At 51.9% G+C, this 26,128-nt stretch overlaps 2 protein-coding genes across 2 annotated transcripts; both read right to left on the bottom strand.

Annotated features, from left to right (window-relative positions):
• Positions 1–790: 790 nt before the first annotated feature.
• On the bottom strand, positions 791–9,246 carry LOC127383978 (lipase member M-like). Its single transcript, XM_051617802.1, has 9 exons — positions 9,196–9,246; positions 7,904–8,021; positions 6,911–7,106; positions 5,344–5,453; positions 3,949–4,094; positions 2,976–3,122; positions 2,410–2,481; positions 1,154–1,219; positions 791–1,024 (listed from the first exon to the last, which is right to left on the bottom strand). The coding sequence occupies exons 1-9, from the start codon at positions 9,202–9,204 to the stop codon at positions 791–793; spliced, it is 1,098 nt and encodes a 365-aa protein (XP_051473762.1). The 5' UTR covers positions 9,205–9,246.
• Positions 9,247–16,488: 7,242 nt separating this feature from the next.
• Positions 16,489–22,876, bottom strand: LOC127384168 (lipase member M-like). Its single transcript, XM_051618250.1, has 9 exons — positions 22,793–22,876; positions 22,074–22,239; positions 20,403–20,601; positions 20,045–20,154; positions 19,112–19,248; positions 18,541–18,684; positions 17,858–17,929; positions 17,072–17,137; positions 16,489–16,722 (listed from the first exon to the last, which is right to left on the bottom strand). The coding sequence occupies exons 1-9, from the start codon at positions 22,874–22,876 to the stop codon at positions 16,489–16,491; spliced, it is 1,212 nt and encodes a 403-aa protein (XP_051474210.1).
• Positions 22,877–26,128: the final 3,252 nt, after the last annotated feature.

Raw genomic sequence — 26,128 nt, 5'->3', positions numbered from 1 at the left:
AATAAAGCTCACTGTCCCTGAGGTTGCCTGGTGGTTTATTGTTGGAGATCATTCCCGCTCCGGTGCCACCTGGGCCTCCTTCTGCCCTCCCTGGTGGGGCACGGACACCAGCCTGGTGGCAGCTTTGTGGGGGACAGCGGCCCTGGGGCCTTTGTGGCTGCCGGCTCCCAGGGCCTGAGGGTGGGCATTCCCGGTGTGTGGGTGCTGAGCCATTCCGCTGTCCCCAGGGACCTCCAGCTGCTCAGCCCTGGGGTGCAGATGGGTGCCCAGCTTGGCCCAGCCAAGCCCTGAACCCCCCCAGATGGAGAGCCTCCACCTCCCAGGGGATCTGTCTGGGGCAAGAAGGATCTCCCATGTCCAACCTGGACCCCCTTGCGCTGTCACCAGAGATCAGGGCTCCTTGTTGCATGGTGTGCTGCTGATGAGAAAGGTTTGGCCCTGTCCATCCCCTCCATCCCTGCCTGTGCCGGGCTTGGGGGCTGCTCCCAGACACCCCCTCCAGCCTTCCCATGGCCAGACCCAACAAGCCCAGCTCCCTCCCTCCACCGTGGGTTGGGTGCTCCAGCCCTGGACCCATTAAGCAGTCACCCTGGGGTGATGTCAGTGTCCCCACCTCCCCCTTGTACAGCCCAGGAGGTGGCTCCACCATCAAACCCCAACAGCCAAGGAACGTGCAGGAAGCACCATCACCACAACCGTGTCAGGCCAGCAGGAAGGAGGGGGCAGCAGGGGATATCCCAGCCCAGGGAGGGGGGCCAGGCCACCAGCACCTCCCAGGGGAGCTGCCGCTCTACCCGGACCCCTCCATCAGCTCCAGGATGCTGCTGTAGAGGCGTTCTGGAGCATCCAAGCCCCAGATGAAGTCCCAGTGGTTCCAGTCTGGGATGTGGCTGTAGGTGACGAGCTGGGCAATGCGGGGCAGCAGCAGGTAGACATCCCTCCAGTCAGCCACCCAGTCCTGCCCCCCTGACCATACCGCAGTAGGCACAGGCATCTCCTCCACCCGGTAGGAGGGAGCTGTCTCCTGGAGGGACACAGGGGGCTTTGAGGAACCACCGACGTGGTCAACCCCGACAAGACAGCCCATCCCCTCACCACCCAGGACAGTCCCCTGGCACCTGCAGCTGCCAGCACTGCTGCTGTAGCCTCCTACCTGGTGGTACCTGGTTGGGTTTTCTCTGCCATAGTCAAAGGCTTTGAATTCTCCTGATTTAATGATCTGGAAGGAGAGGAGAGATCTGTAGTGGGAGGCCAGGCAGCACTGCTCCATGGTTCTGGCATCCCCTGGCCTCCTTGCTGGACCCCATCATGAGAGGCTGCTTGCACGGGACATCTCAGGAGGAGGTGACATCCCAGGAAAGCCAAACTTTCCATCTTTTTTAACAGGGTGATGCTTTGACCTGCAGCTCCATGCCTGTCCCCAGTGAAGGGTTGACAAACCAAGGTGTTGCATGCAGCTCCTTTACTGCCCTGGTGCCACTTGTGCCTCTGAAAATCTGCTCATCAACAGATGTGTGGACCTGCTTGTGAGTTTTCCTTCAACAGCCTGATCCTCCTTAACTTCTCATGGGCTTGGAGTACAGGGACATCAGTGAGCCTGGTCATTATAACAGTGTCATCTATGCCAGGGTGGAAGCTCAGATACCTGCACTAATAGCTGCATTGATTAAAAAAGACCTTTTTCTACCTTCCCTGTTACCTGTAATTTGGGTCTGGAGGGAGGCACCAAGGTGAGGGTCTCCAGCCTGACTCCCTCTCCAGCAGGGCCAATGCTGAAGCTGTAGCAGGTCGCTCAGACTGGCAGAGCCTGGCCCCAGTGTCTCCAGGACACCTTTGGGCAGGGGGAGAGGATGTTGGATCCCCCTTTGCCTCCTTGTCCTTGGCTGAGCAAGCCCAGTTCCACAGCCTCTTCTTGCATGCCCTGACTTCACCCAGCATCAGCATGGTCTCCCTGTTCTTGGAATCAAGGTTGGAAAAGACCTTCAAGATCATCAAGTCCAACCATCCACCTTATAACCCCTAAATCATCTTATGAAACACCATGTCTACCTTTTCTGAACACCTCCAGAGATGGTGCCTCCACCAAGTCCCTGGGCAGCCAGTTCCAAGGCCCCTTTTTCTGTGAAGAGATTTTCTCTAGTATCCAGCCTGAACGTCTTCTCCTATCACTGGTCACCAGGGAGAAGAGGCTTTGGGGACCTCTGGGGGCCACAAACTGGTCTCAGACATCCCATCCCCATCCCTTCCCTTGTCCTGGCACAGCCAGGGCTCACGCCCCAGCTCATCCTGCAGCCAGTGCCTCTTCTGTACATCTCATTTCTTGCCTTTACTGTTTCATGTCCAAGATCCCTGACCTCTCACACCAGACTATGAGTGAAGGGACCATCCCAGGGGGTTCAAGGATCCTACCTGTGCCCAGTGTATCACGTTTTTGACAGATGTCCTATCTGGATAATGGGAGGTGTACACATCCAGCCGTGTCTGCAAGGAAACAGATCCAGGCTTTCATCACCTTCCAATGCACAGGAGTGAGGACAGCAGTTGCCAAATGATGCCTAGAGAGCTGGGCCAGGTTCAAAAATAGAACTGTTATGAAAAATCCGCTGCTGTGAGACAGCTCCAGGAGGAGGATGGTGATGAAGGTACCCCTAGCACCTGGGGATACCTTATCTGGGCTCAGGGACTGGGCTCAAGATCTTAATGACCACCCACGGTCACCCAGATGCTCCTTCAGCAGACTTGTTGGTAGGGTGGGTAGGACCAGCAGGTGGACCCCAGGGGTACAGCTGGTGACAGGTAGCCCGAACTCACATGCCATCAGGTGCCACCTGGCCACTGATGTTCACCCAGCAGAGGCTGGAGACTTTTCCTATCCAGGAGGAGAAGCAGCGAGAGGGATCTGGCAGGACACATGTCGGCCTTGCAGGCTGGGTGGGGTGTTGGGCAGGGAAGGGGAGTCAGGGCAGGGCACCCACCATATTGAGGTTCTTCTCATTGTAGCCACCCAGCAGAAAGAAGAGGTTGGCACAAAGCTGGTGCAGTGGGGGTTGCCTGCATAGCTTGGGGAGAAACTTCCAGAGCTTCCTCACCCGCAGCGTGGCGTCCGTTCTGCCCAGCAGAACCTGTGGGAGCAAAGGGACAGCTTGATTTCGTTCATCTCCCTCCCTGCAGCCCAGCCCTCTGAATGTTCCCCCTGTCCTGCTACTAACTGGTGTCCCCTGAGCTGTCCCAGCAGCTGGACAGGGAGGGGATGTGCTGCAGGGGTATCCACAGGGGTGGAAGTCACTCCTGCTTTGTCTTCCTGCCCTGCTGGGACGTGCACAGGTCGCTGCAGGGGGCTAGGATGATTGAACACACACCAGGGACAGCAATACTCAGGACTCCTCTCTTTCACAGAGTCACAGAATTCTCACAGTCAGAAAAGACCTCTAAGATCACTGAGTCCAACCGTCAACCCCGAAACCTCTCCATGCCCACTAGAGCATGTCCTGAAGTGCCACCTTTACATGTTTCTTGAATCCCTCCAGGGATGGTGACTCCACCACCTCCCTGGGCAGCCCCTTCCAGTGTCCAACCACTCTTTGGGTAAAGAAATTCTTCCCAATATCCAGTCTGAACCTCCCCTTTCCTCCCACCTTCCCCAAGCACTGGACTCATTTGTCACTGCCATTATAATCAGCCCAGTAAAGCTGCTCTTTTCCAGGCCCTCTGCCCAGGAACGCAGCAGAGACGGGCAGTTCAACACTTGAGGGTGCTTGCGACAAAGGTACAGCCAACTAAGTGACCATGCAGGAGTGCACCTGCACCTCAATCATATCTGTGCTTACAAATAAGTGGGAATGAACTGTTCCCTGTCCCACTGGGTAGCCCCAGGGTCTTCAGCCTGGGCACCATCCCCTTTCTAGCACCACTGTGTTGGAGGGAGGAGAGCATGGAATAATCCCCTACCTGAAGCATCTTGAATTGCCTGTCCAGGAGGAAGGACATTTTCATGAAGGGACTTCTGGCATGCTTGACTGTCACTACTGGAGCCAGGGCAAAAAACAGTTTGATTTTCTGAGCCAGTTCGGGCATGGATGAGAACGCGATGAACCCTGAGAAAACAGAAGAACAACTGGAAGTTTGGTTGATCTTTCTTCAGATGCTTAGTCCCAGGGTTCTCTTGGACACCCTGCCCAGAGCTCTTCAGCTGACATTAACTCTAAATCTGGAATATAGAAATCTTGGATCACTTGCCACCTTTCTGCTTAACATTAGTGCCACAGATGTCCATAAGGAGAAAACACCTTTATTCCTGTGGTTAGAAGTCACTGATGAGGCACTTCAACAGCTACCACTGGTGGGAAGACCTGCCCCATTCACCAGGTGAAGGGGACAGTACTGTCATCTTCTGTTAACCACTGCTGAGGTATCACTGCCACAGAGGTTACCTCATGCCCCTCATGGTGAAAAGGACAATGAAATCCCAGACTGGTGTAGGTTGGGAGGGACCCTAAAGACCATCGATTCCCAACTCCCTGCGTGGGCAGGGACACCTCCCACCAGCCCGGGCTGCTCCAAGCCCCATCCAACCTGCCCTTCAACACTGCCAGGGATGGGGCAGCCACAGCTTCCCTGGGCAACCTGGGCCAGGGTCTCACCACCCTCACAGGGAAGAATTTCTTCCCAAGATCTCATCTTAATCTCCCCTCTTCCAGCTTGAAACTATTCCCCCTTGTCCCATCCCTCCCTGCCCTTGTCCCAAGTCCCTCCCCAGCTTTCCTGGAGCCCCTTCAGGCACTGGAAGCTGCTCTAAGGTCTCCCTGGAGCCTTCTCTTCTTCAGGCTGAACACCCCAACTCTCCCAGCCTGTCTCCAGAGCAGAGCTGCTCCAGCCCTCCCATCATCTCTGTGGCCTCCTCTGGACTTGCTCCAACAGCTCCATGTCCTTCCTGTGTTGGGGGCTCCAGAGCTGGACACAGTATTGCAGATGGGGTCTCAAAAAAGCACCACATTTTTCATCAGGAAGCCAAAGCTGTGACCTTCATGCAAAAAGCCTTTGGTTTTGATGGGGAACTCTGCAACCTGCTTTGCTAAGCTGAATTATAACTGCTCCAGCTGCAGCGAGGAGCTCAGCGAGGTCACCAGGAGCTTTCTTACCACCCTACAAGCAGGCTGGTCCTCCCTGGCTGGTCTTGTATGGAAAGCATGGCTGCTGTGGGACTTCTCACTCTGAGACATCTACTTAGCATGCCTGCTCAGCAGCCTGCAAAGATGGGACTTCTCCTCTTTCTCCTGACAAACACCAAAATGAACCTTTTTTAGATGGTCCAGACAACGTGATGAGCAACCCCTCCTAACGTACCGATGGTGCAGCCCTGGGAGTAGCCAACGTAGTAGATCTGCTTCTGCCTAGTCTTCTGCAGGACAAAGCTGATCATGGCTGGGAGGTCGTACATTGCCATCTCATGAAAGCTGCAACACAGGAGAAGTCCTTTGGTTGTGAGGTAACACCAGGAGGGCAAACTTGCCTGTGTACTGAAGGGCTCAACATCTGGGGCTGGTTTTCTAGGGTAAAATTCCTATGAGATTTGAGAGCCCTGGACTGGGTGAAGCTGCACAGGGTCCCTCCTGCCATGGCTGCATTCTTCCCTGAAAGGGCTTAACCCTTCCCTCAACTATTGTTAGCGGTACAGAAACTGGGTGGTGTGATCTGGAGCAGGACAGAATCACAGTCACAGAATCACAGAATGTCTCTGGCTGGAAGAGACCTCCAAGATCATCCAGTCCAGCAGAGCCAGAGCTGTCTCTTAGCAGGATTGCAGCATCCACCTGGCTCCCAGAGATGCTCCTTCCCAGAAGGGAACAGAGCACCAGCTCCTGCCCATGTGCCTTCCAGTGCGAGATGCTGAAATGCAGACCTGCTTTATTAGCATTGTTTGTTTGTTTGTTTGTTTGTTTGTTTTACTGTTGGTGGGCTTGGGCAACACAGGAGTGCTCTGAAGATCATGTCTGGAGTGGCAGGATCAGCTTAAAACACTGCTCTTGGGGACAAGGTTTCTGTGGATAATGTCTAGAATCACAGGATCATAGAATTGTTTTGCTTGAAAAACCCCTTTAAGTTCATCAAGTCTCACCATTAACCTAGTTCTGCTGAGCCTGGTGCTAACCCGAGTCACTCAGCACCACATCAACATGGCTTGGAAACCCCTCCAGGGATGGGGATGCCACCACTGCCCTGGGCAGCCTGGGCCAGGGCCAGACAACCCTTACCAGGAAGAAATTGTTCCCAAGATCCAAATTTACCCTTCCCTGGCACAACCTGAGGCTGCTTCCTCTCCTCGTCACTAGGGAGCAGAGCCCGACCCCCCTGGCTCCAACCTCCTCTCAGGCAGCTGCAGAGCCAGCAGGTCTCCCCTCAGCCTCCTTTGCTCCAGGCTGGACACCCCCAGCTCCCTCAGCTGCTCCCCACAAGTTCTCCAGACCCTTCTCCTTGTTCTCCAGAGCTTTCCCCAGCTCCCTTGCCCTTCCCTGGACGCACTCCAGCCCCTCCATGTCCTTCTTGTCCTGAGGGTCCCAGAACTTCACAAAACTGGGGAGGTGGCAGGGACACTTGTGGACACCTTGCTGGGGGCTCAGCTGGGGAGGTCCCCCAGCAGCCCCAGGATTGGGCTGGTGTCCCCATGGGATGGGTGTCCCCTGGCAGGCAGCAGTGCCCTGCTCTCTCAGTGGGGCTGAGCAGCTGCAGGGAGGTGTTGGCACCATGTCAGCAGGCAGGTCTGCACAGGTACCTCCATCCACAGCACGGGAAGTCTGGAGGAGGCCATACCTGGGGGCAGGGTGCTCTGACATGCCTGCCTGGAGGCTCCAAGCTCTGCCTACAGGTTAGTGACGTGCAGAGATGTTTGCTCTGCTTTTCCACTCCAGCCCACCTGAAGTCCCAGAATTCAACCTGGTCAGCTGAAAGGTTCTGGTGCCTCAGGGACCAGCTTGTCCCCCGGCTGTTTCCCAGCCACACGTCATAGCCAGAGTCTGCTAGGATGAAGCCAGGGCTGTTGGCCAGATTTTCCACCCAGTTGCTGCCTTCTCCAAGTATCCCATGCTGCAGAAACACCACCGGCTTGGCCCCTGGGTTTGAAGGAAACAGTGCATTTCATCAAACCAGAAGTTCTCTACCTGCTCACTCCAAAATCAGGCCAAAAAAGCCTCTGCCTTGCACTACCAGAGGACATACAATGTGCATTTTCATGACACCTCCTGGTGAAGAAATCCCTGCTGTAGCTGTCTCATAGTGGTTGCCCTCAGAGCCTCTGACTGGAGCGCTGTGGATATCCCACCTAAGTGTCCCAGGCCCCAGGTGCTCCTAGCACCCCTGACTGGTTTGGAACCTTAAAGATCATCTAGTTCCAACCTCCCTGCATGGGCAGGGACACCTCCCACCAGACCAGGTTGTTCCAAACCCCACCCAACCTGCCCTTCAACACTTGCAGGGATGGAGCTTCCATAACTTCCTTGGGCAACCTTGGGCAGTGTCTCACCCCTCAAGCTCAGCATCATGGCCATTGACAACAACCATGTGAAAGCTCAGAAGCACAGGCCCATCCCTGAGATCATTCAACCCCCAAAGTCACAAATTTCAGGGGAAAATATTAAATGAGGAGGTCTCCTAAGATACGCCTACACCCTTTGAGCCTTGAAACCAAGTTTCTGCTTGAGATGACAGGGGTTTGCTGAGCTGCTCACACACTTCCTGATGATGGCTGCTGGAGCCTTCACTGCCAGCTGGAGAATACCATGGATTTGGTATTTTTGCTTTAACAACACATCCTCCCTTGGCCTTCTAGGTCAATTGCTTCATATTCTTGTTATGATAAGGGGTGTTTTGGGTTTTTTTTTGCTGGCTACCTTGTGTAGCAGAGCCATACCTCCATTCCTAGGATTTTCCCTCCCATGAGGAATTCTGTTCAGGTGGACGTAGTAGCCATCACGAGTGAGGACTTCGTACTCCTCACTAGGGTACCCATTGTGGCAGATGATCTGGCTCTGGGGAAAGAAGAACCCAGGTAGGAAGCTTTCTGTAGCTGAGGGGCTCATTTGACTCAAAGAGCATGTCCCTCATCTGCTGGGGTGCCTTTGCCAAACTGAAGCACTGTGGCAGTGGGGACATTTCTTTGCCTGGGGTATCTCTGCAGCACCTGAGGACTTCTGAGGAAGGATGGTCTGTCTGAACCCCATGTCCACCCCTGTGAGATGCTTGAGGTGGCAGCAGCAGGCAGCAGCACGTGTGTTTGAAATGCTTCCAAAACTGAAGATTGAAACCCAAAGGGTTTAGTGACAGCCAACACTGGTGGCAGGACATGCGATGGATGCTCTGGGCTGGTGTGTGTGCCAGATTAGATGGTGGAACATATGGAACCCGCCAAGCTGGGCTGACTAGAAGGGCAACAGGACAAGCCTGGCAGGATTTACCGATGGGCTCTTGAGGCCTCAGCTTTATTTGTGCTGAAAACTCCACAGATGAGGGAGCTTCAGCCTGGTGAAACCTGGCTGTGACCCTGCCTGCACATCACTGTGTTCTTGCCTTGTCACACCTTTGGGGGAACAGCTTAATGTCAGCTATTTTATTACCCAAGTCTTGGGTCATCTAAACCCACATTCAGAGACAGAATCACAGAATCACAGAATGTCAGGGGTTGGAAGGGGCCTCTGAAGGTCATCGAGTCCAACTCCCCTGCCAGAGCAGGACCAAAACCAGGGCAGGTCACTCAGAAAGGCATCCAGACAGGTCTGGCAAGTCTCCAGAGAAGGAGACTCCACCACCTCTCTGGGCAGCCTGTCCCAGGGCTCTGTCACTCTCAGTAAAGAAGTTCTTCCTCATGTTGAGATTGTGGAGACTTTTAAGACTTGCCTGGAGACTGCCCTGAGCAGCTGACTTGCAGCTGAAGGATAGGAGCCATGCACAACTTGGTACCCTCTAGGAACATGTCTGATCAAATCCAGGCTGGGATCACTCCCTGCTCAACACAGCAGGCCAATAATTGCACTTAAAGCCTCTGGGAGGAAGAGAAGCAGTGCTTGTTAAGGATGGCGCGGAGGCAACATCACAGCAGCATGCAGCTCAACAAAATCAGCACCCGAGGGCCCTGAGCCCTCCCCACGCACACACTCCATCTCCTCAGGCTTTCAGGGAGGGTGGGAATTCAAACTTCTGACTTACGACATTCATGAAAGTCTCAGGATTTACATCCTTTTTCTGCCTGAGGGCACCTCCTGAGATGGTGCGGGCTTGTATCAACACCAGGGTTGCAATGAACAGCCACATCTTGTGCCTAAGAGATTGTTACTGTTACTATTACTACTACTATTGCTAATACTAATATTATTATAATTATAACAACAACAACAACAAAATATTACTATTACTATTATTATTAATGGCTCTTAATATTGGGTTATGATGGGTTACACATATATATACATCTGAAGACCACATATGATGGTCTGGACTGAGGAAGATTCCCAGTTCCAGCTTCTGTTAGTCCATGCAAGGCTCTTCATACTCCTCCCTTCTGACTGGATCTGGTACTGGTCAAGACCCAGTTTTGTATTTTTAATGGTAAAAAGAAAAGACACAGATTTATAGTGCAAGTGCTAAAGCACCGAAAGATGCCATCAGGGCAGTTGTCCCACAGAGGGAATCAATCTGAAGTAAGAGCTTACACTACACAAGGAACACATCCAGGTTGACTGGGCTGTGGCTACATCTATACTTTTGCTGGTTGTTGCTGATCTTTTGCATCCAGAAGCCACTATTGACACAAGGATCCCATGAACTAAAGCTGATGCAGCCTCACAGGAAAACAATTTACTAAATAAGTGTGGCCTGACAGAAACATTTTTGATCCCCATGGACGCTTCTTTCCCAAGCAGAGATATATTCTTCACATACCCAGTTAATATTAAATATTATTTTTAATGCTTCACCATGCTCTTAAAAGTTAGATCTTAACTTCATCCCAGTAGCGCCAGTTGCAAATCTTCTCACCAACCATCTCTACCTCCATTCTTTGTCCTCCCAATGGGTCTCTCACACTGTGACAAGTATCTGCCCTCTGAAATATTCCCAGTAACCCTCTATACATTCCTGAGGAAAAACAGAAACCGGTGCTTTTCCCAGCTCCCACGAAACCCTGAGTTACATGGAGGAACATACGTTACCAGGCAGAGCCCGCAGTCCTATCTGATGAGGCTTGATGTTGTTAATGGTGCTGGATATGTCATCACCAGTGTTAAAAAGGGCATGTTGTGTCAGAACCCTGCCACGTTGACACCACACTGGGTCACATCACATGTCCTCTAATTAAGTGATGTGTGTGCTGGTCTTATCTTTGATACCTTCCTCTTCTAGGCCATGTGGTCATGAGTTTCATCCCTGCAACGGATTATGCTTCCAGAAGCAGCTGGAATGGCGTGGTGAGGAATCCCAGCTATGGAGTTGCACCTGAAGCCCATGATAGTCACAGTAAATAAAAACAACCCAAAAGGTTTTCTTTGTGAAGAGTCATTTCGTAATTCCTAGAGGCTTTTGGGAATGTCTCTTAGGAGAGCTCCTGGGGCAACAAAAGGGCTGGTGCTCCACCAGCTTCACAAGGCCTCAGGAGCACACCGACCTCTCTGTGGATGCACCAAGGACAAATCAGGCTTCACTGGCTGCCTGGGTGGGACGCCCTAGGTGACTGCACTACTCTTCAAAAGCCACGGTGGCCCAGGCAGCCCCCACGTAGCCCTTGTCCCCAAGCTCTTTGTATCTGCAAATGGTGATCGGCCAATCTCAGCAACATTTTCTGGGTAAGCACCAAGCCTGGGGCCTTGCCAGTGGACAGCAGAGTGGGGGAGACCTCCTGCAAGCCCTCGGTCTGGCTGAAGCTACGGGTGTTCAACAGAGTAAAGGTGTTCCCTCTCCACCTCCACCCTGTGACCTTACAACCTACGCCTTTCTGTAGCTCCATGGTAGCCACCTAAAAGCCCAAGCTTTCATTTGGCTACCAGGAGCTCTGCTTGAGCACACATTTCTGTGTCATGGATTAGGTTGTCTTCTAATGCCAGCAGCCACTGTCTCTGAGCAGTGAGTGAGTCGTGAAGCACAGGCCAAGCCACCATCCACCAGAGAGCAATTTGCTCTTAGAGCTGCAACTGCTGGCATCAAGGGACTGTGTGGGTGGGTGCTGACTCCCTGAGAGCAGGTGTGGCCAGGACCTCCCCTGTTTCATTACCGTACCTCTGTCCCTGTGCCTACTTTGGGCTTTTGAAAAGGTCTACCCACTCCAGTGAGCACAGAAGTCCCACTTCTTGAGATCAACCTCACTGGTTGTGTTGAGGGCAATCCCAGCGTGGATCCCGTGAGGGGTTTAAAAGCCCCCTAATGGATGGAGGAACCCCTGCTCAGCTTGTGTTTTTCTACCATCAGGTTTTCTTCAACAGCATCAAGACAGACCCCTCCTTTATTTGTATGGTGTGAGAGCAGCATTCTGATTTTAGCAAGAAGAGAACATCAGCTCTTGTGTAATCCCTGCCATATGAGCACAATTCCCTGGCACTAACCCTGGAGAACCCTGCTCAAGTAAAGAACCTGGTAAGGAAAGCAGTGCTTACCTGGTTGTACCTCTTCCAGTTTAAAGCCCTTCTGGGATATCTCCAGCATCTCTGATTACACACTTAGGGGGGTTTTCACTTGTTCCAGATGTTGCATAGTGAAGCTTGATGGAAAACCAAATGATTTTCACACCACCTTGCTGGAATTGTTCATGCAATCATTTTATTCGCAGCAGTGAATCAATAAAAGTGTAAACATTCCTAAATGTTGATTGCAAAATAACTGAGATGTGGTCACCAGAGTTTTGTTAATTCTTCCCCCGTTTCTTTGTTTAGAAGACCCCAGAACAACCCTGAGCTTCTTGTACTTCTCTGATGTCTCTTCGTGGTACAATTGACTTCAAAGGGTATTCCAAAGCCAAGAGTTTTGTCCATTCATGAACAGACCTGGGCCAAGTTCAGCAAACTTTCTCAAGGAAAAAATAGCAACATTTATCAAATTTGGTATTATGGTGCTCTTGGGCTTTTTCCCAATGTATGGAGAAAAGCTGATTGGGCTCTAAGTCCTGGTCAGGGCTATCAGAGAACTTCAGGAAGCAGTTACTTGTCCCCCATAACGTAGCCCAGGGTCAGGAATGGAGACCAGCCCAGGCCTGTGAAGAGTGCTGGAGGCAGTGGTTTTGGCTAACTCTTAGCTTTCCATGGCCTTATACCATTCCCATTACCTAAACCACCTATATATGAAAAGAGCAGTTTCAAAGACCAGTTACCAGGTCTTTCTTCCAAGCATTCATCTTGCAACCTCAAAAGAAGATCTAGAAAAAAGAAAGCAAAGTGTCCTTAGCTCAGTGAAACTCTGCATCTACTGGGGAGTGCTGGGGACTGCTGGGAATAGTTGCCAGGCTGGCTCTCAGGGTAACAAAAACATGAGAAGGCAGGACACCATCTGACAGAACTGGATGAAACCTTATCCTGGGTTAAGCCTGGTCCAAACCAGTTTCTAAATGACAGCTTAGGCCGGTGTGTTGCTTCAAGCAGACACCAATGCAACCCCAGGGTTCCTTGCAAAAGCACAGCTTCATTTCAAGCCTGTGCCTCCCATCATCCTCAAGAGGGGAGGACATTGTAGTAGATGTGCTCAGCAGGGAGGACATAGCCTGGAGATGACCAAGTGCTCCACAGATCATGACTGTGCTTCTCATGGCCTCTGGTGATGATAGAAAATTACAGGTCAGCAAACATGGTGCAACTGCTGGATTTTGGATGGGATATGACCACATTGAGCCCTCCTGGCCTCACGTGCCATGATCAAGCAGATCAGGAACGGCTTTGTGTGAGCACATCTAGAAGAATATTAATTAAGTGGGTGAATGATGGAAATCTTCCACGTGCCAGTGTGTAGGTTGGTCTGCTCACATGCAGAGAATAAACAAGGAATACATTCACCAGGGTGGTGAAGGACTCGTGCTGCCTTGTGAAGTCTACGGGTGAGTGACTGAGTTGATCTGGACCCTGACATCACGGGCTGATGTCTCAGCCTGACCTCAGCCTGACCTGTGCCCTCACCATGGACCTGCCTGATGACTTTTGACTTGCCTGACAGACTTGAGATGTGCGAAGACTCCAGTCCTGGCAAGATCAACAGTGTTGGCCATGTAACTCAATCTGTCTATTGATCAAGGCAGCCCCAAGTGACAGATCATCACGAGACAAACACCTGGATTGTTCATCACCCTGTTTACTTCCCTTGATCTGCTGGAGACACTCCTCCTGATGATACCATTGGCCTTGTTGGCCACCGGGGCACATTGTTGTCCCATGGAGAACTTGTCTACCAGGACTCCAAGGTCCTTCTCCAAGGAGCTGCTCTCTAGCAGATCACCTCCTGGCCTGTCCTGGTGCATTTGGTTGTTCCTTCCCAGGTGCAGGACTCTGCACTTATTCTTGTTGAGCCTCATGAGGTTCCTGTTTGCCCAGCTCTCCAGCCTGTCCAGATCTCACTGAATGGCTGCACAGCCTTCAGGTGGATCAGCCAATCCTCCCAGCTTTGTGTCATCAGCAAACTTGCTGAGAAGACACTCTGTCCCACCATCAAGGTCATTGATAAAGATGTTGAACAGGCCTGGACCCAGCACTGATCCCTGTGGCACTCCACCAGTTCCAGGTCTCCAGCTGGACTCTGCACCATTGGCCACCACTCTTTGGGCTCTATTGTGTAGCCAGTTTTTAATCCTTCTCACTATCCATTCTTTTATCCCACACTTCCTGAGCTTGCTCAGAAGTATATGGGAGACTGTGTCAAAAGCCTTGCTAAGGTCAAAGTAGACACATCCACTGGTCTCCCTGCATCTACCCATTCAGTCACAACATCATAGAAGGCTGTCAGATTAGTCAAGCATGATTCCCCCTTGGTAAATCCATGCTGACTACTCCTGATAACCTTCTCTTCCATGTCCTTAGAGATGACCTCCAGAATGAGCTGCTCCATCATTTTTCCAGGAATGGAGGTGAGGCTGACCGGGTTGTAATATCTTGGATCTGCCTTCTTGCCCTTTTTTTGAAGACTGGAGTGACATTTGTCTTCCTCCAGTCCTCAGGCACCTCTCCTGCTTGCCATGATCCTTCAAAAATGATGGAGAGTGTCATGGTGATAACATCAGCCAGCTTCACCACAAGGCTCCATCATGGGAGCCTGCTGCTGAAGACAATGCAATACAAAAATTGCAGAAGTGGCAGAGACATTATAACCTGAACAGCAAGAAAGGAGAGTAAAGCCTGCCATTCTGGTAACTTTTCAGAGGTAAGAAGTTAGTACTTTTTAACTAAACAGACAGAAGTTCTCGCAAGCTTTTCAGGAGGGTGCTGAGGAGGCTTCTTGCCAAGCTTTGGGTGTTAACATGCAAAGACAGGAGAGTCTTCTTGTGTTTACATTGCTACCTGTGGGGTGGACATAGCTCAGTGCTGTGAGAAAGCTGTTCCAGGGCACTGCCCTGCAGTAAATAATGGATTATACAGAAAAAGATGTCATTACAAATGCATGAAGTGAGGCCTGTCCCTCCAGACAGGTGCCAGCTAACCCATAGCCTGCTTCTTACACCCCAAGATTACCTCACCCTGTCCTCTCTTCTGTGGGAAATTCTAGCTGGAAGGATGGAAAAAGCAGCACCTTTATGGCCGTTCCCCTTGGATGATGACTCAGAGCCCACTGCAGTGGTTCTACAAGGGTGTGAACCAGCCTCCCTGTCCCACCATTTCCAGACCCACCAAGAGGTCTATGCTGAAAAGCCCCATGTGCCTCTGCACGTTTGAGGCAGTGCAACCACACAGAGCCCGGTGGATCCTATCTGACTTTATTATTATTGTTGTTATTATTATTATTATTAGTAGTAGTAGTAGTAGTATTATCAGGAATCAGGCAGAGTCCAACGAAGGCTACGAGGATGATGAAGGGACTGGAACGTCTGTCATACGCAGAAAGGCTGAGAGACCTGGGGCTGTTTAGTCTTGAGAAGAGAAGACTAAGAGGGGACCTGATGAATGTCTATAAATATCTGCAGGGTGGGTGTCAGGAAGGGGCCAGTCTCTGTTCAGTGGTGCCTGTGACAGGACGAGGGGAAACGGCACCAAGTGACAACACAGGAAGTTCCACCTCAACATGAGGAGAAACTTCTTTGCTGTGAGGGTGACAGAGCCCTGGGACAGGCTGCCCAGAGAGGCTGTGGAGGCTCCTTCTCTGGAGACTTTCAAGACCCATCTGGACACGTTCCTGTGTGACCTGCCCTGGGTGTTCCTGCTGCAGCAGGAACAGTTGGGCTGGATGATCTTCAGAGGTCCCTCCCAACCCCTGACATTCTGTGATTCTATGATTAATATTTGTACATTTTAATGGAAAGAGGGCCTTGTCCTTTGCCCTGCTTGCTCCTAGGCATATTTTAAGAAAATAATTATACAAACAAACAAGTTTGCAATTCCTTCTGTTGTTATTATTATTATTATTATTATTATTATTATTATTATTATTATTATTATTCAGTGTAATCCAGAAGCTGAAAGCAGAGTTAGACTCATTACTGGCTTCCATAAGACTCTTCCCTCTCTCCTAGAAGGAAGATAAACAAAGTTTCCTGAGCGCTGGCAAAAGGTGACCTTTCTGGATGGGTTTTTGTTGGGGAATGTTGCTTTAAATGGTGCAAAATGGTGTTGTCTGGTCAAAGTTATTCAAAACCTTCTCGTGTACAAGCAAGGCTGTTGTTGGCTGGATCAGCATGAATTTGAGAAAGCTGTTTCCCATGTTAGCAAAACGGACAGTCCTCATGGGGAAAAAAAACACAACCCATGAACTTTTCTCCTTGTCACCAGGCAGAAAATTTCCGGCCCTTCTGACTGTAAAGGAAAGTGATGAACATCAGGATATTTGGGTTCCTGGCATGGAGGAGTCACCAGAGGGTGGATAAAGCTACACCAGCAGGATTCATCGCTTGACCCACCGCATGGTCCATCCCAGCACATCTACCATGGTGAATCACCAGTGTCCAGGAGGGAGCTGAGCTGCTCTCCAGGTGTTTGCAGCTGGGGACCCAGCCCACAGCAGCAGCCAGGAGCCAAACTCCACCAAAGTTTGTTGCTGGAAAGCCACATGAGTGAGGCATCTGGGAGACTTAGGGTCCGTGCCCAACTTCTGCAAGGACCTCAGCCTATTTGACCTAAATTCTATGTGCTTCTCCAATCACTGAATTGGCCTGTTTTTCTCACTTGCCAGAGCAGTATCAGCACAAACCAACCACATGAACCTTTCCCCCCTCTTTTTTTTTCTTCACTATTTTCCCTCCTCCCCTTTTTTGGGGTTTGTTTGTTTTCCAAAGAAAAGAAGCCCCAGAAGACGAATGAGAAACCAACCATTACTGCCACAAGTCGGGCTCTAGGCATTGTTCTCCAGCAGTTCAAGGATTTCTTTGTACACTTGCTCATAGACTTGCCTACTCCAGAGGAAATCAAAGTGGACAAACTCAGGGATGTACTTTTTGTAGGCCACGTTGGTTATGCGATGCAGCGTGATGTTCACATCTTCGGGGGCTGAAATCCAGTCCTTGCCACCATACCATGCAGCAAGTGGTGTTTTCATGTTTTCTAGCTCGTAGAAGGGAGGTGTGGTCTGGAAGACAAATAGGGTGGCTTGAGGAAGGCACTGGGAGGACAAGGAAGTAAAAAATTCAAAGTATTCCTGCTCCCCACTTGGAATTTCTCCCCCATCCCGAGAGATGACACAGGAAGTATCACTAGAGATCATGGCTGTGCTTTGGGATCCTACTTTTCTCCAGGGGATCCAAAAGTGATCACTGAATGACATTACAAACCTCTCTTTTGGGATTAAAAGTTACAGAGCTGTTTGATCACAAATAAATCCCCTAAAATTCAGTTTCAGTCACTGCAGCATTTTCGTCGTGACTGTAATTCTCTTTTTTCCCTCTGACAACGGACAAGTAGGGATGGATTTCTCTTACCTGATTGTAATGAAGCAGGTTGTCACTGCCATAATCATAGTGCTTGAATTCCCCTGTTTGATAGAGCTGGAAAAGGAGGAGAGTTGTGTTTATTGTCCATGCGCTGGGGAAGACTGTAGGAAACATAAAGGAGGGGGCTGGGAAACTGCTCTGCTCCCGCCTGCCACCAAGGCTGGAGGACACTCTGAGTTCTGTGTGACATTGTCTTTCAGGGGGAGAACTCAATCCCCAGAAGGATCTCAGCATGGCTACCGAGATGGCTGGGCATGGCTCACATCTTTCATTCCCCCTCTCTGGGGTGGCTGGCAAGCTGCAGAGTGTAGGTGTCTGGAAGCTGAGGCCCCAGGAACCTGTGGTGCACCTAGCATGCAACCAAGCCTCAAAGAACGAGGCATCAGACCTTTGGGCAAGGTTCCTCTTTCTGTCACAGTCAATGTCTACAACAGAAGGACACAAATTTGTGAAGGCTTTCAATGATTAGTTGTTCTAACACTAGTTATTGTTCCTGAGCCTCAGCTCTTCACCTTCACTCCAGCATCTCCTGTGCTTTGTTACCAGTTTTTCCTTCTGTCTCCTACCAGCTCCAAAGACTCTTGGTCATCTTTATCTGAAAGCCACGGCCAAAAGAACTGCATCAGCATCAGTGTTCTGTGTCAGTCCTCCCTTTTTTTAATCCAGCTCTGCAGGCAGAGTGGTGGGGGAGTTGAGAAGAGGTCCTCAGCAGCTGAGCAAAGGGAAGGTGGGCCCTGGCTGCATGGGCTCTTTCTCTGGAGCAGGAAATCCTACCTGGCGCCAATGTAACATGTTTTTGAGGGACGTAGTGTCAGGGTAGCGGGACAGGTAGACATCCATGCGGCTCTGCAAGACACCAGTGGAGACAGTCATTCTCTGCACAGAGACAAAGCTGATCCTGCTCAGCAGCCACATGCAGTAGCTCTACATATTCCATGTGCATTTCCTCCTGGAATATGAAGTAATTACACCAACATATTCCTGGAGAAACAGCGGCCCATCTCTGACCCCATCCATGATCAAGCCATTGTTGCTTGGTACTCTATGTGGACCCATCTCCAGTTTCACTCACATGAGTGGTTTGTGGCAGGATCTGGACCTTAAAATCTTGGCTGGCCCCAAGGGCATCCTGGCACCACCCAGCTCACCTGAACAAGTCCCCAGACAACCTGCTGTTGGCCCTGGTGGGAGCAGGGTTGGGCTGGAGACCCCCACCCTGGTGCCTCCAGCCTGAATTTCTCTATGGCTCTGTGTTCAGTGCAGTGGAGCACAGGGAAAGGGGTGACTTGGGGATAAATATGTTCTAAGGATGGTAGACTGAAGGGTGAGGGCCCACCTGTCCTAGATGTTTTGACAAATCAAAGAGGGGAAAGGCCAGGTGAAGGTAGCTAGTTGACAACTCGGGCTCAAACATGGAGAAACTGAACCACTGAAAAAGTAAGCTGGAGTGTACGTACCGTATCTATGCTGTTGGTGAACCCACCAGGCAAGTAAATGACCAAGGAGCAAAAGCTGTTAAAGATGGGGTAGCTGCACAGGCCAGTAATCATTTTCTTCAAGAACTCCTCCTCATCGAAGACCACCGTGTGTCCTAAAACAAGCTGTGAAAGTCAAAAGTGGGTATCAGTGTGGTTCAGGTTCCTCTTTTGCCTCCAGATGCTCCCCACCTCTCTGCTCACCCCCAAAAGCTGCTGCCTTCCTCACGACAGCTTTGCTGTGCTTTGTAGTTTGGGCTTTTCAGAAATGGCCATGGTCCTGGGAGAGCCCTGATATTCCTTGAAGAGGTTCCTCCTAGGAGGCTGGACCCCAAAACAATATCTAGAAATAGTTCTGCTCTGACTAGGGCTGGTCAGAAGGAACCTTTGCACTGTTTACTGCATGTTTCTGACAGAAGATGTTGGCACAAACACCCCTCCTCAGTGCTGAGGGAGGTGGAGATGATGCACAAGGACAGCATGTGTCAGCTGGTAAGACCTGTCCATTCCCTCCTTTCCCTTCACACTGGATGAGCATGTGGTGAAGACGTACCTTAATCAGCCCCTCAGGAAGGTCAAACAACCTTACCAAGGGGGTCTTCATGTTTGAGCTTACAGTGATAGGAGCCAAGGCAAAAAACATCTTGATTTTACTATCCAGCTCAGGAATGGAGGAAAATGCAATGAAACCTGTGGGAAGGAGAAGGAAGCAGAACCTGCCCTGTCATTGCTGAAGAAGCTGGTGGATCCCAAGCATGTGTGCCCATGAGAAGGACCCTTGGAGGTGGCTCTAGCAGGTTGGTGACTTAGAATCCCAGACAGGTTTGGGTTGGAAGGGACTTTAAACACCATCCAGTTCCAACCCCGTGCCATCAGCAGGGACACCTCCCACCAGACCAGGCTGCTCCAAGCCCCATCCAACCTGGTCTTCAACACTTTCAGGGATGGGGCAGCCACAGCTTCCCTGGGCAACATCTTCCTTGAATAATTTCATCCTAATATCTCATCTCAGTTCAGTTTTCATCCATTCCCCCTTGTCCTTTCCCTCCCTGCCTTTGTCCCAAGTCCCTCCCCAGCTTTCCTGGAGCCCCTTCAGGCCCTGGAAGGTGCTCTCAGGTCTCCCTGGAGCCTTCTCTTCTCCAGGCTGAACACCCAAACTCTCCCAGTCAGAGCAGAGCTGCTCCAGCCCTCTGAACATCTTTGACTTGTCCTGAAGCCCTTGTTGCTGATGCACATCAGCTCCCAGCTCAACTGCTCACCTCCTGCAGCCCCTCCTGGGGCTCTGGCAGCAGAAGGATGCACCAAAAGCCATCACTGCAACCACTTGTGGACTATCACTGCTCAAAACTCTTCTGCTAGAGCAAAACTCTTCTGTCCCTATGTTGTTTGGACATTACCCTCCTCGTTCAGGCTCTCAGAAGAACACTCCAGACCAAGGCTGGCAGCTCACATAACTCTGGGAGTGATCTGATCTCCTCCCACGTACCTGTGGTGGTGCCTTGGGAGTAGGCCATGTAGTATAACTGCTCCTGTCCAGTTTTCTGCAGAATGTAGTTGATAGTGGCTGGCAGGTCATACATGGCCATCTCATGAAAGCTGCAACAGAGATGGGCAAGTGACAAAATTACTGTTCCTGGCCTTGAGAGGGACAGGCAGAACATGGCAAGTCGTGCCATGACCCTCTGGGGAGCAGGGGAGGGCTCTTGCAACCTGATGGTGTCTCCGGGGTGTGGGTTTATGCCCACAGGCAGATGGTGTGACTGCCAGCAGTGCTGCTTCTCCAGCCTATGGACACTGCTGGGGGCACCAGGTACCTGCCCACCCCTCAGTTTTGCAGCAGATACCTGTAAGCTGAGTATTCCTGGTGGTGAAACTCAAACTCCCTGTGCTTCCGTGACCAGCTGTTGCCCCGGCTGTTTCCGATCCAGACGTCGTAGCCAGCGTCAGCAAGGATGAAGCCCAGGCTGTTGTTGGGGAGGTTGGTGACCCAGTTGCTTCCCTCCAACACCAGGCCATGCTGCAGGAGGACTGCAGGCTTGGGAGCTGGAGAAAGAAGAGGAGGATCATTTTGTCTGACCATGAGCAAAACTGACCGTTCACATCCAGGTATCGCTTTGGCAGCAACATCCCCCTGGGGAAGTGCAGGAAGATGGTTTGAGGTGGAGAGGTGCAGGAGAGGTGGTTTGAAGTGCCTCTTGGATCATCCCAGGGCAGAGAAAATTGATACAGTGGAACTGAAAAATAAGGTTGGACTCCACATTGAAAGGAGCTCAGGAAGAAATAAACCAAGCTCCATGTTCGCCTGGACACTGTCCTTTGCATGGAGACCACCCTTCTCACCATGCCTTTTGTTTGGCTCAGGGACTCTGGGTCTGACCAGGAGACACTGAAACTCCAGCAGAGCCTCAGTCCCTCCCGTGGCATGATGACACCATGGTGCCCCCTTGCAAGGGACGTGAGTACTGGAGGGGTCAAGAACATTTAATGGATTCAAACTCCAGCACAGGAAGTTCCACCTCAAAGTGAGGAAGAACTTCTTCACTGTGAGGGTGACAGAGCCCTGGGACAGGCTGCCCAGAGAGGCTGTGGAGTCTCCTTCTCTGGAGACTTTCCAGACCTGTCTAGATGCCTTTCTGAGTGACCTGTCCTAGTTTTGGTCCTGCTCTGGCTGCAGGGTTGGACTTGATGGTCTTTAGAGGTCCCTTCCAACCCCTGACATCCTGTGTTTCTGTGATCTCCACCCACTTCTGACCACTTCAAGCCTCCTGGACAAGCCTCAGCTCCCCAGAAGAAGCTTCAGATTTTTTTAAACAAAGGTCCAGGAAGCCCGAGGTGCTGTAGGAAGAAAGTGGAAGAGAGTTTATGGAAAGGTTCAGTTTGGAAAGGACCTCTGGAGGTCTTTGCTCCAATCCCCTGCTCAAAGCAGGTCCAACTTCACAATTGGGTCATCACCCTGTGGTAGGGTGACCACAGGTTGCAGCATGAAGAAGTTGAAGGAAGTTTCTTTTTTCTTTTTCTCTTTTTCTTTTCTCTTTTTCTGTTGGTGTTTGGACCTTCAGTATCAGACTCACATTTCCACCCTGGACAGCTGAGGCCAAATCATCCTGAATGGAAATCTGGCTTTTTACACTGGGCTGCCATGTTGGTATCTAAACAGTGGTTGAAATGAGGACCAGAAAGGCACCAACATGGTGAGGTGGCATTGGATTGGACATGGAGGGGAGGGGACCCTGCTGACAAATGGCTCTTTGCTGCCCCACAGGCTGGCTTTGAGCTGGGGTAAAACCTGGGGCAAAAACTCTCTGTCCTATTCATTCTCCTTATCTTTTCCTTCCTCTTTGGAGCAGATGCTCCCAGGAAAAGAAGGTCATGGTGGTGGGCAGCATCATTTCTTCTGCTGCCAAGGCTAAACCTCCAGGGAAAGTTGTCTTCTTGAGGCTCCAGACCATGGCCTTCTGCAGCCCAGTAGAGCTCTCAAGGTCCCTGGAGCAGCCAGACCTTCTCGTGGCACCTACTGGGACAGAACATGCTGGAGGCCTCTGTCTCTGCTTGATGGGAGGTGCTGCTGCTCCCCGGGTTGTCTCTGCCATGAGGAATCCTCTGGAGGGTGAGGTAATAGCCATCCTCTGTCACCACTTCATGCTCCTCATAGGGATACCCATAGTAGCGGACAATTTCACCCTGTGGGAAGGGGAGGACAGTGTGGGATGGTCCCCAGGGAGGTGGGGGGTCTCCATCCTGGGTGACAGGCTGGGCTGGGTGACGCCAACAGTGGCCGCACTGAGCTGGTAGGGGTGACTCCTGCTGTCAGCAGGAGGGTGGAGTAGGGACCTCCCAAGGTCCTTCCACCGACCCTGCGGTGATGTCATGGCTGCAGGTAAAGCTTTTGGCAGGTGTGAGTGTCCCTCATTCCCTGAGCAGGTCTGAGACAGAGAGAGACCTGCTGTCACTTCTCATGTCGCAATCAACATTTGTGAAGAGCAGGGCAGCAACAACAGTGAAGCCCAAGACAGGGCTTGACCAAACCTCTGGATTTGCACCAAACTCCCCCCTAAATTGTCTTCCATGAATCTCCAGGCACATAAGCCCAGAGAGACAAAAGCTCTAATAAAACCCTAGTAGAAAACCCTGGTGAAGACACACATGCAGAGACCACGGGTTCTGCCCAGACTGTGGCAGCAGAGGTAGCTTGCATGCCCAAACAGGACAAGAAGGGAGAGCAGCCAGAACTTACCACATCCATGAACACCTCGGGGCTGGCATGAGCCTCCTCACTGATGCACAAGGAATAAACAATGGTTACAAACAGCCACATCATGGTGCTCTGCAAAACATGGTTGACATGATGAGCGTGAGGGACATGGATGGTTCTAACAGCTAAGGTAGGCACAGCATGCCCTTACCAGCCTAATTTTGCTTCTCTGGAACACTGCCAGGGTCCAAACTCCCTCGCATGCTCATCACACATTTGCCCGGACAAATCTGGCTTTGAAGGAGGTGATTTCAGACTATTCATTAAACATGATGGCTCAGAAGAACAGATTCTGTGTTTACACTGAACCAATCAGGAGTAAACCACTCCGCTTTCAGTTGCAGGACCGGGGAGGCCAGTTCATAATGTGACACCAAACAATGGGATCTGGTCGGGCTCTTCTTCTGGCTGAAAGGCTTGAGTTGGTTTTGCAAGCCTGAGTGAAACACCATCCCAGAAGCCTCACCATGCTTCCTGGGAACAGTCTGGAGGTGTCTGTTTTGGCATCTTTTTACCACAGACCATCTTACCAGCACTTCATTTGTTGGCAACAACACACTTGCAACAGAAATGCTGCCCCAGCACTGGGGGCAGGCTGAAATGGCTGCACAGTGTGGGGCCCCCAGCCAGGAGCCCTGCCAGATACCCCCCAAATTCCCAAATCCCTATGCTGGGCTGTGTGGGAGGCAGCACCCATGGCCTGATGGCAGGGCCAGGGATTTGGCACCCACCCCATTGCTTCTCTGCAGAAGATCTTCCAGGACAAAGAACGAACTGCAAGCAGGTTGCTGTCCCTGCCCAGCTGACCCTCATGTCCCCTCTGTCTTCTGCTGGAGAAACCAGCCTCCCCATGCTCTGAGGAGGCTTTGCATCTGGGGACAAGGCCACCTGCTCCCTCTGCTGTCCCTGGAGAATCCCACAGGGCCTGGTCCCCCAGGCTGGAGGGGACCTCCAGGACCCCCCTCCTGCTCCCAGTGGGGTGCCACCAGCATGAGGTCAGGGTGGCTGTGGCTTGGCTCAGCAGAGCCCCCCCGCATGGCTGCCCCCCACCCTGGGGGATGAGGGTTCCCCACTTCCACCCTGACACCCCCAGGCTGCTGCTGGGGGCTGAGACCCCTCGCTACATCCCCTGTCACTGTGCAGCAGGGCTCTCCTTTGCCACCCAGCCCCAGGGAGCTCTGGTCTCCTCACTTTTCAGATGGGCTTTCAGAAAAGCAAGGAGGGACAGAAACCCTTACTTTGGTGTCACAGCAGGAGCATGGCACGCAAATTCCAGGGGAGCATCTGGCCCAGGTTGGCCCTTTCCTCCCAACAGCCAACCTGCAAAAATATTCCCTTTGTGAAGGCTCCCTCAGCTCAGCAGACCTTGAGAGCTCCTGCTGACCTCTGAGCAACGGAGCAGGGTGGAACCCCTTCCACCAGCAGCATGGTCCTGAGCCCCCAGCAAGCAGAAATGACTTTCCTTCAGACCCAGGTCTCCTGAGGAAGCCCCACCATCCCACCTTGGGGCTCTTCAGCCACCTACCGCTCTTCCCTGCTGTCCCTGCAGGTAGCCCCGGGTGCCTCTCTTCCTGATGTCCACCAAGCAGGAGCTTCCCGCTGCCCCACCACGCAGCGGGCTCTTATTCCCTCTGCTCCACTCACTCGGGAGCGTCACGAGTTGCCACTCCCTCCAATCCTTCCTCCTCCACCTAATTCACCCAAGGGCTGGAGTCTGCTCCTAGACAAAACACCCTTCCTGCACCGGATCACTTGGGAATCTTCCGGTGACGCTGTGCTTGGGGCTGGTGGGGGTGCCTGGGGCTGGTGTGGGTGCTCCAGGTGCTGCCAGCGTGTGTGCGGCACCACAGGCTTCATGGAACCAGCTCATCCCACCAAGCTCTAGTGGAAAACCTGTCCAGGTCTGGTTGGCTCTTCTCGCAGCCTCCCGGCGTGCAAGCAGCCACTGTCTGGAAACACCAAACCTCCCCAGCCCCACAGTGGCTGCTGGGGGTGCTCTTCAGAAAATGAGAAAGAAACCCACCCCTGGCAGGACAGAAGCTGGAGGAGAAGCTGCTATTTGCTCTCATTGGCCATGGGGTGCACTTCTGGTGGGACAACACACCCACCACCTTTCCAGTCACCTCCAACTGGCCAATTATCTCTGTGGCTGGATATCACAGCCCTCTTCTGGCATTTTTTGCCCTTCCAGCACGTGTCCCACAGACTTCACCCCTTGGCCAGTGGGTGCCCAGTGGGCTGGTGGGGCGGTGGGTGCCATTTTGGCAGCACTGCCTTTGAGGCCACCTCTCAGCTCCTGGTGCTGAGGGCTCCTGCCACCTCTCCCAAAGCCTGAATAATTCCACCTCGATTTGAAATCCCGGTGGGTCTTTACTAAAGTCTAGCTGGAGGCAGTGCCAGAAGCTCTCCCAGCTGGGCTCAGTCTCCCGTGGGTGGTGACTCAGAGCAGAGCCTGCCTTTTACCCTGTAGGGAGAGGAGGAAAGGTGGAAAAACAGGTTCAGATGTGCTGACACAAGAAGCCACTCCCCCTTCTTCCCAGCTTGCATTGAAACCAAAATCCTGTCTTCCTCCTGGGGACAGGACATCAGAGAGGTTCCTGCTGTATTTCTGGCGACTCCTGGTCCTTGTAGCAAGTTTGAGAGCAGAGCAGAACACCTTCAGCAAGGTGTTCCCAGGGACTTTGCAGCACGACCCAGCTCTTGCTGTGTGTTGGAGCCCCTCCAGGGGGGATCCAGCACATCTGCTGAGGCTTTGTGCTCCACCAGGATGCAGGTGCTGTTCAAGAGGAGTCCGAGAGCTGTGAGTTTTGGAGTGGAACTCCTGACTTCATGAACCATGTCTTGGAGAGGAGTTTGGGTGTGGCTGGAGCCACCTGTAACCCTGATAAAGAAAAGTTCAGACCTTTGGCTCTGCCAGAGTTGGTTCACTGCAGGTCCAGCTGGTGCCTCTGCAGAGGGACCCAGCCTGTGTTGTACCTGTGCCCTCTAAGCCCACAGTCCATCCATGCCACCCCTTATCTAATCATCGTGTTTAAGGTACATCTGCTCCTGAGGTGACTGGTCTCTCTTCTCTTCGGCAAGCACTTTGGACTTCATCTTTGGTTCCACCTGTGCTTTGTCACTCTGCTGCTGTAGAACAGTCCCCACTATCTGGAATTCTAGTTCCTTCAGTTCTGGTTTCAGTTGGCCCTTTTCCCATAGTGTGGTGTTGTTTAAGAGGGGTTGCTTGCTGAAGTGCTTTGTCACTCTTAACCTCTCCTTAGCACTTCTCCGAGTCACAGCTTCACCAGGGTCCAGCAATAGTTTAGTGCAGCTTGA

The sequence above is a fragment of the Apus apus genome, chromosome 4 (genome assembly GCF_020740795.1).
Source record: "Apus apus isolate bApuApu2 chromosome 4, bApuApu2.pri.cur, whole genome shotgun sequence".
Taxonomy (NCBI): Eukaryota; Metazoa; Chordata; class Aves; order Apodiformes; family Apodidae; genus Apus; species Apus apus.
Note: the sequence above shows the minus strand (reverse complement) of the source record. Positions and strands in the feature narration are given on the sequence as shown.